The 14,563-nt window shown below is 40.8% G+C and overlaps 1 protein-coding gene across 1 annotated transcript; it reads right to left on the bottom strand.

Moving 5' to 3' along the window:
* Window positions 1-1,009: 1,009 nt before the first annotated feature.
* On the bottom strand, window positions 1,010-1,814 carry H1-4 (H1.4 linker histone, cluster member). The gene has a single exon (XM_014788686.2). The coding sequence runs from the start codon at window positions 1,758-1,760 to the stop codon at window positions 1,101-1,103; it is 660 nt and encodes a 219-aa protein (XP_014644172.1). The 5' UTR covers window positions 1,761-1,814; the 3' UTR covers window positions 1,010-1,100.
* Window positions 1,815-14,563: the final 12,749 nt, after the last annotated feature.

Raw genomic sequence — 14,563 nt, 5'->3', positions numbered from 1 at the left:
TCGCTCATGATTGGATTAATTTTAGTGTCGTCACAAATACGAATGTAAATGATAGTTGCACGTCTACCTTTTCATTGGCTATTTGGTCACTTTGCTTCGACCCAATCAGAAGGCCTATACTAGTCTACCCAAAGCTACTATAAATGGCCTCTTCAAGCAACGGGGCTGCACATCTCGGAGAAGAGACGGAACTTTTATTTCGAAGAGGCCAGTTTTAGGTTTGTGAGTGGAAGCAACTCCGTGCTCGCCATAATAACTTTGTGCATTGGGTCCCGGCCCCACACCAGTGGACACCTAGTGGCTGTGCTGATGTCCTAGCTGCTAGAGCTGGTGGGCCAGCGGTTGTTGAGTAGCTCATTTTCCCCGCAGCAGCTAACCAAATCCCAACCACTAGAAGCTCAGCAATAACGCTGGGCTGCGTGACCCTTTCAAGTTTGCATTCCCTTATCTCTTTCTCTACCAAAAACTCTGCGAACTTGTTTTACCATAAACCATTATGGTTAAAATACTCAGAACGTCTTCACCCAAATCTGCCAATTTTGCCTTTTGGTTTGTTCTGAACACAAGTGTCCCATACAACTGTAAATCTTGAACGCAATGGGTAAATACTGAGTACATCTGATAATTTTGGGTGAAACATTAAAATCTCCTAACACCTACATAACATAGGTCCTGCAACAACACTTGAAATCACTTTCGCCCCCAAATCTGTGCTCTTCCATATGGCACCCTAGGTGGGAGTCAGGGATGGGTATTACGAGCTACCTATTTACAACCGGCGTACTCCTAAATGGTTGCAGAACTTTCTCTCTGCGCTCTGGAGACAGAATGGACAGGTACCCAAACCCGGCATCCCTGTCCCGCTCAGGCCTCAGTCAGCAGTTCTCCAAGGACACAGGCGTGTTCAACCGGAGGACGGTAGTACTCATTACTGCAACCCATCCCCCATCCCCCATCCCTGGGGGCCCGCCCCGCGCTTCAGGCCTTACAGCCACGCCCCCTTAAAATGTGCCATAGCTCTTTTTATGATACCTGTGGGTGGCTCTGAAAAGAGCCTTTGGGTTGTGTTGAGCTCATAAGCAGTTGGCCAAAGAAACTTCTTACTTTTTCTTGGCTGCCGCCTTCTTTGGCTTGGCTGCCTTCGGTTTGGCGGTCTTTGGTTTAGCCGCCTTGGGTTTCACCGCTTTGGCCTTCGCTGGGCTTTTGGGCGCCTTCTTGGGCCTGGCTGCTTTAGCCTTTTTGGGGCTCTTTGCTTTTTTGGCTCCCGCAGCCGCAGCAGGTTTCTTGGCCTTCTTTGGGGTCTTTTTAGCGCTCTTCTTTGGGGTGGCCGCCCCCGTGGTCTTCTTGGGCTTCTTAGCCGCTCCCGCAGGCTTCTTGGGCTTGGCCGCGCCCGCCTTCTTGGCCTTGGGCTTGGCTTCGCCAGTGGCTGCCTTCTTGTTGAGCTTGAAAGAACCCGACGCACCAGTGCCCTTGGTCTGCACCAGAGTGCCCTTGCTCACCAGGCTCTTCAAACCCAACTTGATGCGACTGTTGTTCTTCTCCACGTCGTAACCAGCGGCCGCCAGCGCCTTCTTGAGCGCAGCCAAGGACACGCCACTGCGCTCTTTAGAGGCAGCGACAGCCTTGGTGATGAGCTCGGACACTGGGGGTCCCGACGCTTTGCGCTTCCCGGCACCTGCGGCCTTGCGGGCTTTTTTCTTCACTGGCGTTTTTTCGGCAGGGGCCGGAGCAGCGGGCGCGGCGGGCGCAGTCTCAGACATATTGAAGGCGGGTTTGGAGAGAGCAATTCGAGCCGGAAGCAGAGGCACTGGCCGGGACTCGGGCCGCGCCGCTGCGCCCGCCCGTTTATATAGGGCGGAGCTGCGCCGTGATTGGTGCGCTGTCCAGCCCGCCTAGCTGGCAGCCGCAGAGTGTCCTCTCGGATCCCGAGTTGTGTTTGTTACACCTCAAAAAATGTCAAAAATATCAAAATTCTCTACACCGAATTGCCTGATTTTTCTCAAAAAATGATCCCCGAAGCCTCAGGCTTCACGCAGGTCTCAAATTATGAGGAAAGCACAAAACCTTATGCCAAAAACCAGCAATATTTCTCGCCGTGCTCGCCAAATTTCAACTGAGAGAAACAAAACTTTCTATTTTCTTCGCAAATTATAAATCGACCTTTAACTGTGGAGTTTTCTGACCTCTCAAATATGATTCTCCAAGTTGTTAGCTTCTTATATGTCCAAAAACCATGCCACTGGCATTAAGATTTTTATTACAAATCTGCGCTTAAGTGAGGGAAGTAACACAGGCTCCTCGGAGAGTCCTGCCTATTGAGCCGAGGGCATTTGAGTTCATCAAACTGGTTTAGTTTAATGCCAAACAAATTATTGCCCATGTGGGGTTAAATTTTAGACCCCTGGGACATCAGCCTATACAGCCATGGTTTGTTTCTGTCTGCTGCATCTGGGATTTTTAACAATTCCTTAGGATAATTCTTTTCCTTTCTGCTCCCAAGGGTTGGGGGCGGGGCTGTTGCTTCTCTTCCTCTGGACAACTGCTTCATGAGTTTAGATAACTTGAATTCAGGATATTTGGGAAGGAAGGGGAGTCCAACACATAGGGTACAAGATGGAAAAAGATTAATTTTCAAATAACACGCAGATGATGTCCATAAAGTCACTGGAAGTGGAGGTGCTCTTTGAAGAATTTGTCTGCAGTCTTGCTGAATTCTTTCGATATGTGCTTCAGGATCAGATTGTAATATACTAGCTAGAATTGAAATTCAAGCATCGATAGTAAAGGGAAATAAATGAGAAGTGTAGATTATAACATACCTATTTCCATTACTAGAGAACCCCAGACCCTGTTATTGCTGAATAGCTGATGAATGACTAGTCTACACACCAAATATGGCTTCAGTCATGAAGATTATGGCTCTATGCTTCCCGGAGCTCCATAAAAAAGAAAATGAATTACATGTATGATTGAATGACAAGTTCAAATTTCTATCTCAGAAGCAGAGCTTTGATGGACTATCCAAGTTAAGTTATTGCCCTCTGAAGACATCCTTTGCAAGGTCTCTGAACTAATGGGTTTGTTTAGGCAGTTACCCAATCAACAAAGAGTACATCTTGGCAATGCAAACCCAACTAAAAGAACTATTCCTGGAAAATGGTCTGGATAGAATTGTCTTAAAAACTGCAAGTCATGTACTTGACAGACAAAATAAAATTTTGGTCAGTGCTATAAGGTGATATGATACTATTCTGCAGGTGTGGCTGGTTGTAACATAGCATTGAACATCACATCAATTTTTAGTTCCATTGCTCCAAATCTTCTCTACACTCAACAGACCGACCCTACTACTACTGAAATAAAAGAGAATACAGATCTTTGATACATGGTGCAATGTTTCAAAATAGTCTTATTTAAATTAATGTTGAATCCAGTATAAAAGTGATGTAGATTATCAATATATTTTAAGCCTTATGCTAGTGAAAAATAAATGTGCCCTTTGGTATAGTTTAAAATAAAAAGGGAGGGGATAAGGTTCCAAAACCAACCAATTGATAGTTACTAGGGAAACCGATTTTACGGGCAATTGATCCCAGAACAGTGGGGTTATACTCACTTTCAGTAACAAACAAAACCACTCCCACAGCTAGCTGAAATTTGCACAACACATTGAAGTTTTCTCTCAAATGCCTTACTCTATTATATGTGTTCCTTACTACTTCCGACTTGGAGGGACGTAAACTCTCCAAATCCTGTGATCTTTCAACTCACCTATGTTCATCTCCCATGGTACAGTGTGTTTTCTTATAAATGTGACAAATTTGAAGATATTGAGGATCTGCCACTGTTAAATCAAGCATTTATTTGAAATAAGAGTAACACCAAAGGACTCCATTTTCCTGTTGATCTGTCAGCTATATCAGAACTGTGTGTGTGTGTGTGTTGTGCACGTGTTTTAAATATAGATTCCAAAGTCTTGTTCTAGATGCTTCTGAACCAACGACTTCAGTGGGTCTCAGAACCTGAATATTTCACAACTTCTTCAGATTCTCCTGATGCCCAGCCAAGTGTGGGAACCACTGCCACTCTCACTGGAGGTGATTGACAGGTCAAAAGTGTTTCCTGTGATCTGAGTGTTCCTGTGGATTTCTGGACTTGCCTTCAAGATCTTCGAAAAGAAGTCCGTGCTGGATATGACCACAGGTTGGGAGGATGGGGGCAGCAGGAATCCAATCCTGACTTCCTTGGATTAACACCTGACTGGGCACTAGAGTGGGTTCGAGAAAGAGAAGGGAGAGTAACGATAAAGGATCTTCTGCTTCATTATTTTCCATCCACAGAGGGTGGTCTGGACTGGTTGCCTGTGGACTACCAGAATTCCCTAGTACAGCATCTCCACTTCTTGTCCCATTTTATCATTCTTAATAAAAGTTACCCTTTCCATTTATTGACTACTGTACTGTGTGCTACCTGCATTCTTAGTCAATGCAACAATCCGCGCTATAGATAGCACCCCCATTTTACATAGGAGGAAATGGGCTTTCACAGGTTGAGAAATTCTCCTGAGAAGACTGCTGGTAAGAGGTGCATCCTGGGTTCCAGCTCACATCTGTCTGATTTCAAAGCATGTGCTCTTAAAAACAGTGTTTTTCATACTACAGGTCTGAATGATCATTAAAGGTGGTGAAATCAATATAGTAGCACAAGGCTAAAATGTTTCTTTGTTAACAAACTAGAATAGAATATAAAATACCAGAGCTCAATGCATGTAGTTTCAGTTATCTACACAGCTCCTTGACTGTGTGCTGGATGCCCCGGTGTAAAATGTATTTCTCTCTGTACAGGCTAATGTAGCCAGAGTGGAGGAGTCTTCCTCATGCAATTTCTTGAACTTTTGTAGTTATAAAATATTCTCAAGTTTATTAATCTCTAATGAGCTAAAAAAATAATTTCCTATTTTTGACTTTTTTTTTAAGCCTCTATAGAACTCCGACTGATGGAAAGTAGGGAGCACTCTGTAAACATTTCTATTTTGGACCTGATAGCAACTAAGCTAAGAGGAACAATGTGATTTGCAGAAAAACTGAAAGAAAAGAGAGGCTTGTACTTGGTTCCTTCTACTCCACAACTCTGGGCTCCAAGCACTTGATTCTGGACTTTGCTATTTTAATATGTTACCCTGATAGTTTTATTGAAGACAGAGCTTGGGGAAAAGGTGTTTTTTGCTAGACAAATTAGCACCTCCCCAGCTCCCTCATAGGAGGTGTGCTATATAAGCACAGACATAGCGACACTCTGAAGACGACCTGCAGAACTCTATATGTTGAGACAAACTTCCCTTTGTGGACTCTTAATAGGTACTGTATCTTGGCTTTTGATGTAGAGCATTTCTGGAAAACTTTTCTTAAAAAGGGCCATATATTTTCTTAGAAATTGTTATTTCTTTTGTTTAATTTTACAATGAACACTGTGGGTTGCATAGCCCAGGTTATTCATTGTAGCGTTGTTTGGAACTGTAAAATATTGGAAAGCATTTTAATATCCACATGTAAGAGAGGGGTTGAATAAACTAGGGCACATATGCATAGTTGAGTAATATCAGCTACAACAATGAATGAAGAAGATCTCTATGAACTAATCAGGAGCAAACCCAGGGATATAGGATTAAGTTAAAAAGCCAAGTGCAAAAGACTATCCATAGTATGATATCCTCCATAAGCGAAAGAAGAGGATATAAGAAAACACATTTTTCTGCTCATTTGTGCAAAAGATATACTGGAAGGATAAACCAAAAATGAACGAGATTGGTTATCCATGGGGGGTAGGTTAGAAAGGAATGGAAAGAAGGCAGGAATGGGAGCAGAGTAGCAGGGATGAGGAGGGAGTGACAGTTTCCTGAGTCTGTCTTTTTGTATAACTCTGACTCTTACAACTCCAGTAATGTTTCACATACTAGCAAAATAAACTATTAAAAGCAATACTTATCGGGGGCTGGTCCAGTGGCGAAGTGGTTAAGTTCTTGTTCTCCACTTCTGCAGCCCAGGGTTCGAGGGTTCAGATCCTTGGCGCAGAGATACACACCACACATCAAGCCATGCTGCGGTGGCATCCCACATACAAAATAGAGGAAGACTATCACAGGTGTTAGCTCAGGGACAATCTTCCTCAAGCAAAAAGAAAAGAGCGATAGGGATGGGAACATATACCCAAAACGGAATACAATCACTAATAAATTAACCAAACTGTATTAAATTAACAACAATGACACCGAAGGGATTGAAGAAGATAAAAATTAACTTAAGTAACTGTGGAAGATAGTATCTTGATTGGATACTGTAAGGCTAAAGGCAAAGTAACTATATATAAAGGCCATAATCTAATAAAAATATTTCTCTCTGGGATATAGATTAATAATTCTGAAACTACTTATGTGTCTACTAGAATTGAACAAAGAAGTAAATATGTTGCAGAAAGTGAGATCCAGTGTTCTCACTGGTGGAAAAAGAAGTATTTGGCTAAAATGAACCTTGTGGTGCTAGATTAGAATCAGAAGTATTAACATAAGCTCATATTGTAAAATATATCTACAATTATATAGATACAGAAACAAAGATGTGTGTGTGTATGTGTGGGTTAATTACACATATATTTCTTTTTTTTTTTTTTTTGTGAGGAAGATCAAACATGAGCTAACATCCATGCTAACCCTCCTCTTTTTGCTGAGGAAGACCAACTCTGAGCTAACATCTATTGCCAATCCTCCTCCTTTTTCCTTTCCCCCAAAGCCCCAGTAGATAGTTGTATGTCATAGTTGAACATCCTTCTAGCTGCTGTATATGGGATGCGGCCTCAGCAGGGCCGGACAAGCAGTGTGTCGGTGGGCGCCTGGGATCCAAACCCGGCCGCCAGTAGCAGAGCCCGCGCACTTAACCGCTAAGCCACAGGGCCGGCCCCTACACATATATTTCTTTGCTCGCTCAGCTGCAAGGACTTACAAGCAGTGACATCCCAGGAGCAATTAGCACACCCCACACACAATCTTTGTTTTTTAAGCATCATTCTCCAATAAAAGGAACTAGGGCTCCTTGGAGAGGTAGTTGATTCCAAGGCTGGAGCAGGGAAAATATCAGATGGGCCTGGAACATCTTGTGGTGCCAGAAAATAAAACATTTAAAAAAAGATGGAAACGTTGAAAAAACATGCAACCCAGTCTCAAGGAGCTACCAGTAGCCAAAGCTGGAACCATTTGGCAACAAAATAAAAAAAACTGATAATACAGCATTTAATTCATAGAATAAAATATATATCCATAAATAAATACATAAGGAGAAAGGACAACTCTTTCTTATTGCAGATAAAATTCATAGATGGATGCTAAAATTATTGGGTGAAATTTTAAGGAGAAGCAGGATTCACATAGTCTCAAGGTATCCTCCCCAAGATATCTATCAACTACAAAGGGAAAGGTAATAACTTTACAGTGGAGAAACCCAGCAGACCCCTCCTTAACTAAGTGAGCAAGGTAACATCACAAGTAATGAGATATAACGTCATGAACTCCTTGCACTTAAAAGGACACTTCATCATTTTTGTCATATTTTCTGGCAAAAATACATAAACTCATTCCAACAGTGAGAAAACATCAGACAAATTCAAATGGAGGAATATTGTTTAACTGATCAGTACTTTTCAAAAGTGTGAAGGTCATGAAAGACCAGGACAGACTAAAGAACTATTATAGACTGGAAGAGATTAAGGAGAAAAAATAAGTAAATGCAATGTGGGATCCTGAATAAGATCCTGGACTAGAAAAAAGACATTGGTGGAAAAATTTGTAAAATTTGAATAAAGTTTAAAGTTTAGTTAATAATATTGTACCAATGTCCATTTCTTGTTCTTTATAATTGTATAATGGTTATGTAAGACATTAACATTGGGGGAAGCCAGTTGAGGGAACTTTATAAGGGAACTTTTTGTACTATTATTGCAACTTTCATAAATCTATAATTAGTTCAAAATAAAAAAGTTTTCTAAAAAAAATAAGTTTCTCTTTGTATCCCACAATGTTATAACACTTTTCGTAGAAGGGAAAAATACACCTAAATGTGACATAAGTTCTTCATAGTGGTGGAAATATAGATGATTTTTATTCTTGTTTCCAAACTTTTATGTGTTTTCTGTTACTACTGTAAGTATTGATTACTTTATTATTAACAAACAACATGTTTCTTCTAAAAATATAATACAGTTTATTTGAAAAAAGAAAGGTGTACTGAGTTTCCCAGTCATTCAGGTACTCTCTGTGCCCTTCTTTGCTCTTTATCTGGACTTTCATTGAAATTATTTCCTTGTTTTTTTACTTATAGATTAATCATTTATATATGTATCCATGAACAATATGGTTTAGTTTTTCCTGTTTTTGAAGTGTATATACGCAAAATCATAGTGCATTTATTCTTTTGTGTCTTGCTTGTTTCCACATTTACAAGATCCATACCTCTGTATTGTATTGGTGCAGAGAACTCTAGTTTGTTGATTTGCGTTGCCGTTTAATATTTAATTTATAAACATAGTCCAATGTATTTACTTATCTAGTCTATTGCTCATGGACTTTCTCGTGGTTGCATTATGTAGCAAATTTAATTTTCCAAAGATGATCGCAACAATTTCTCCTGACGCACATTCCCTTCTCCCATGTGTCTTGTTTGCTCCCCCATCCAGTCTAATTCATATCCCTTTGAATCTGAGTGAGCTTATGACAGCTTGCAACAATAGAGCGTGGAGGAAGTGAAGCTGTGTGGCTTCCAAGTCCAGGTCCTAAAAAACAATGCGTCTTCTGCCTTATTTGCTGGAACTCTCAGCCTTTGAATGCTGAGCTATCTATCTCATAAAAATTTTGGTGATTCTGAGGCCACCATGCTGTGAGAAAGCTGCATGTGGAGACCATGTTTGGCACTGTGGTTAGCTGTCCTAGTCTTTGAACCATCAAAGGTTCAAAGGACCTTTGTTCAAGGAACAGAAATGTCAGAGAAGGAGTCTCCAGCTGATTCCAGCTTCCAGTGGTCAAGTCTTTTCAGCTGAAGTCTCAAACATCATGGCATGGGGACAAGCCAACTACACTCTGCTCTTTCTGAATTCCTGACCCACAGAATCTGTAGGCATGACCAAATGGTTGTTGTTTTAAGCAACTAAGTTTGAGGGTATTTTGTAACCTCAACAATAGTTTCAGTTTATTTTCATGTTTATTAGCTGACCAGTTATTTTCTTAAGAAATCTTTTTGACTATAACCTACATTAAGAAATGTATTTTACATCATATACTCACTCTCACATACACTCATGCATGATGCCCTAACTGAAACAAAACTTTAAGGAAGTAATAGATATCTCTTTTAAATGTAACTTGCTCTGCTATCTTCTCTTTCTCTTCTCTTCTCTTCTCTTCTCTTCTCTTCTCTTCTCTTCTCTTCTCTTCCCTTCTCTTCTCTTAATTTCAATAAAGCTGATCACAACCAGCTAAACTGATTTCATAAATAGTGGGTCTCAATCAGCAGATTGAAGGAACAGTGTGTTGTAGGCTTAAGTTTAAGAGGTGATCTTAAACTCTTTATTTTTATACCTTGGAAAGTGTATATTTCTACATCTTATATATTTTACATGGTGTATGTATATATATGTGCATACATATATTTTAAGCTCTAAACTCAGAGGTAAATTGTTCTGCATTGGCCTCAGGCTAAATAAATCAGTAAAACAAAAATGAGAAATATGAAGAGAGTAAATATAATAAATCTAAACTTAATTTGGATGTTGAAGCATATGGAAACCCCAAGAACCCATTACTATTTCAAGATGAAATCCTGAGAGAGGTTAGTGACTTGCCCTCTGGGTTGCCAGGAAGGGAATCCTTTGGAATCTGGAGGCAAGAACATTCTTTGCAAAAAGTTCAAGTGGAGAGTAGTTTGGATCTGGAGATGAGATGGAGGATTGGGATGTCCCTTCTTGGCCTAGAAGGGTTTAAGAATATAAAACGTAAGTGTCTACATATATACTCCTTTTTTTTTTTTTTTTTTTTTGTGAGGAAGATTCACCCCGAGCTTGAGGAAGATTAGCCCTGAGTTAACATCTATGCCAGTCGTCCTCTATTTTTGTATGTGGGATGCCTCCACAGCATCGCTGATGAGTGGAGTAGGTCCACACCCAGGATCCAAACCCACGAACCCGGACCACCAAAGCAGAGCACGTGGAAATTTTACCACTCGGCCACAGGGCTGGCCCCTATATATACACTCTTAAGAGTCAAAACACAGATCCTTTAATCCTGGCAAGAGTCTAGAAAATACTTCCATCAGTCTGGAAAGAGAGCCCTGTGAGAAACAATGGCTTCAGAGATATTAACTATCTTTCCATTAACCTTAATATTGAATTCATGATCATTTTCCTAATCAATCTCTTCAGCATATATTTATTCAAACATGTTGCAGGTAGCTTTAGAAGTGATGGTTCAATGAACAGGAACAGATTGCATTTGGCCTTCTTGTGTATCTTTTCTCGGTTCTTCCCTTTCTCTCTTGGTCTAACATACTTCTATAGTTATTTTCTCAGCATCCCTTATACTTTTCCCTCTCCACTCCCCCTAAATTATAAGCATTTACTGGTTTGTAAACGTAAGGTCTATCCATTTACACAAGATTGTTAATTCATACACGATGTCAGTTTGGCATAATGGTTAAACACAGAGACTCTTGTATAGTTATCTATCGCTGCATAACAAATTATCCCAACATTTAGTTGCTTACAGTAATAATAAACATTTATTATCTCACACAGCTTCCATGAGTCAGGAATTTAAGGGTGACTTAACTAGGTGATTTTGACTCTGGATTTCTAGTGAGATTGGAGTCAAGATGTTAGCTGGGGCTGCAGTCATCTGAAGACTTGACTAGGGCTGGAAGATCCTATTCCCAGACGGCTCATATGGCTTACGTGGATGAAAAGTCAGTGTTAGCTATAGGGAGAAGGCCTTAGTTCCTTGGCTTATGTACTTCTCCATAGGGCAGCTCAACGGCTCACTAGATAGCAGCTGGCTTCCCCAAGAGTGAGTGACCCAACAAAGAGCAAAACAGAAGTCACAATATCTTTTGTGACCTAACTTCAGAGGTCACAATATTCTATTAGTTACATAGTTCAGTCCTGTCCAGTATGGGAGGGAACTACACAAGTGTGTGCAAACCAGGAGGTAAGAATTACTGGGGCCATCTTGGAGTCCGGCTATCACAACTTTGGAGAAAGACTACTCCATTTCATACCCCAATCCTATCACTTACTAGGTTGGTGACTTTAAGAAATTTACTAAACTCTATTTCTCGATTTTCTTGTGTCTAAAATTTGGATGAGAATAGTATGATAGATTGTACTATTACTCCTATTGTTTCCTGCTACTCATGGGAGGATTATACATCACTGCCCATTGATATATATTTATAATATACCTCCCTATGTGAGGAGTACACTTCCCCATCATGTTGACAAAAGTCATCACCATGTGAGTTGCTTTGGTCAATAAAATATAAGTAGAAGTGACACGTGCCCACCTTCCAGCAGAATCATTAAGAGCAATAAGATCTTTTTATGTTATGTTCATTTAGCCTGAGTCTATCCACAAAGAAACTGTGGAACAGAGCCATGGCTGATCCACAAAGAAATGCAATGTGAGCCTGAAATAACACTTGCTATTATCCTACACCAGGATTTGGAGGGTGTTTGTTATATAATTTAGGAAAATCTAACTGACACAACTATTATCTACTCATTAGGAGTGTTGCTAGGTTAAGATGAGATAATTTTTTTGAAATGCTTATAACACTGACACATAGTAAGTAACCTTACATGTAAGCTAGTAGTATGATTATAGAAACCTAAATCACATGATATGAGTTTATAAGCCATGTCATTAATTAATTTATAATAAAAGATACACTTGATATTAAAAATAAGTATCAGAGGTGTGATTACTTTCTGGTCAGGAGACCAAAACACAGATTAGAAGATATGTTCTGAGCATAAAGTTTTAATAAAGGATAGTTTCATCATGTGGTAGCTTCCCAATCAATCAGCTCCTCCAGCCTGGGGACACTCGTGTACTGCATTCTGCTCTGTGGAAAAGACACACTGAACAAGTCACCACTGTACAAACACTTCTTTTTCTGTATGACCACCAATCTTCCTTTTCTCACAGTTGCTTTTACCTGAACTCTCCAGACTTATATTAACCATAATATGCCAGTATAATTTATATCAGTTACAATATAAATATAGTCACTTACGATTTAAACTATTGCAACATATTTATGAGGTTTACCATAGAGCAAATACTATGTGCCAGGCACTGTTGTAAGCACTTTACAAACACTTACTCACTTAATCCTGGTAATAACCCTTTGTACTATTATTATCAGCATTTTCCAGAACACACAACTGCACCCAAAGATGTTAAGTAACTTGCTCAGGGTCTGAAGCTAAGAGAGCTTACTTATACTGTTTCTTCTCTTCGTAAGATTATTCCAGTGACAAATTCCGCCACCTTTTATCAATTATTGTTATCCTGAGTACAGTGAAATGTTATTTTCATATTTTTAAACTTTATTCCTAAGCACTCTTTTTGATTTGGAGATGGGGTAGAAAGCAGGGGATAGACTAAGAAACAGGGAGCAATTTGCAGGACAATATTTTTAGTTTATGGAGTCCTGGTGTGATCCATGTTAGCTTCCCCCACGATCTCCACCACTGATACTTCCCTTCTGTGATGTGGACAACTCAGGGTTTTGAGGTTTTGTTTGTTTTCTTTTCTTTCTCTATGCCCCCACCCCCAACTCTTCGGTTTCATAAAGTGCTCCCACCCACTTCCCAGCCAGAATGTGGTTCCTAAACTTTGCCTATGGAGGAATTCTGGAGCCCCCAATATTCATGGATTTAAGAGACCACAGATGTCACAAAGCTTCCCATTTTATAAAACAGGAAATTTGAGCCCAGAGTGGTGACGCTACATATTGAGGAAGCAACCACTCTCTGAACTTCCAGCAGCATGACGACTAGGGCAGATATTTAGGACTAGAGAACGCTGCAAACACTGCTCTGCACAGGAGTTGCTCAGGAAATACCAATGTATATCAGTTGTGTTCAGTCCCACTGTTTGTCAGTGTGTTAGTACAGCCAGCAAAAAAAGAGAAACTGGTCCAGGGACTTCATATAAAAGGAATTTAATAGAAGTAATTAGATAAATAGATGATGAAAGAATTGAGAAACCAGAAGAGGGATGAGGAATAACCCAAAGATAAGCAGGATTAGGAAGTTGCCACCTCTCCAAGGGCTAAAGGAACAAAAGGAAGAAGAGGTGATACCATCTTCTAGGAGTTGGGGCTGGAACTGCCAGTGAAGCTGGAACAGCACAAGCTGGTAAGGTGGGAGCTGAGATCACCAGGAGAAGGGCTATCTGATGGGACTAGAGCCAAAGAATACTAAGGATGCTGGAGAAACCCCAAGAAGCAAAGAGGGAAGGGGCGAAATACCCTGGTCCCACTATGTTCTGCCAATGTCTCCTATTAGTCAAATCTAATGGAAACCAGAGGGCAAGGAAGTCTGGGAAATGTAGTTTCCAGTGGCATACAGCAGCATCAGAGAGTAAACAGGCAAATATTAGAAACAGTCAGAAATTTAAACAAACATTTCTGCAATTTCTGATGCCTGAGCCTATGACCCTGTACCTGCACTTGACAAGGCTCCCTAGAAAACACAGAGATGCACTTCATTTTTTGTGTGTGTGTGTGAGAAAGATTGGCTCTGAGCTAATATCCATTGAGGATCCTCCTCTTTTTGCTGAGGAAGATTAGCCCTGAGCTAACATCTGTGCATGCCCATCTTCCTCTATTTTATATGCGGGACTCTGCCACAACACGGCTTGATGAGCAGTGCATAGGTCCGCACCAGAGATCAAACCTGGGAACCCCGGGCTGCCAAAACAGAGTGTGTGAACTTAACCACTATGCCGCTGGGCTAGCCCTGGCCTTCCCTTTTTAAAGACGCTGGATCAGGAAGACAGTTTCACCTTGTTTTAAGCAGGTTGTGATATATGTGGTGTGGTAGATAGGCATCCTCTCAGATGACCCCCAGTGATTCCTGCCCTGAGGGTTCATACCCTTGGGTTATCCCTTTCCTTGAACATGTGCTGCATCTAGTGACTTGCTTCTAACAAATAGAATTTGTCAAAATGGATGGTGTGTCACTTTTGAGATTAAGTCACAAAAGGTTGTGGCTTCTGTCTTTGGCCCCTCTTGATCTCTCTCCTTTGCTCATTCCCTAAGAAGGAAGCCAGCTGCCTTGTTGGAAGGCCCACATGACAAGAAACAACCAAGGACTTGAGGCCTTCAGTCTAACAGCCCCTGAGGAACTGAATCCTGCCAACAACTATGTGCATGGATTTGGAAGGAATCAATTCCACATGGATCCTTGAGATGACAGCCATCCTGGCCACGTCTTAAATGCAGCCTTGTGAGAGATCCAGAGG

Source organism: Ceratotherium simum, chromosome 13 (genome assembly GCF_057802395.1).
Source record: "Ceratotherium simum simum isolate JZ-2026a chromosome 13, ASM5780239v1, whole genome shotgun sequence".
Lineage (NCBI taxonomy): Eukaryota > Metazoa > Chordata > Mammalia > Perissodactyla > Rhinocerotidae > Ceratotherium > Ceratotherium simum.
This window is presented reverse-complemented; position numbering and strand designations above follow the sequence as displayed.

Coding starts and splice junctions, on each gene's coding strand:
- H1-4 (XM_014788686.2), bottom strand. CDS start 1,760: ATGTCTGAGACTGCGCCCGCCGCGCCCGCTGCTCCGGCCCCTGCCGAA.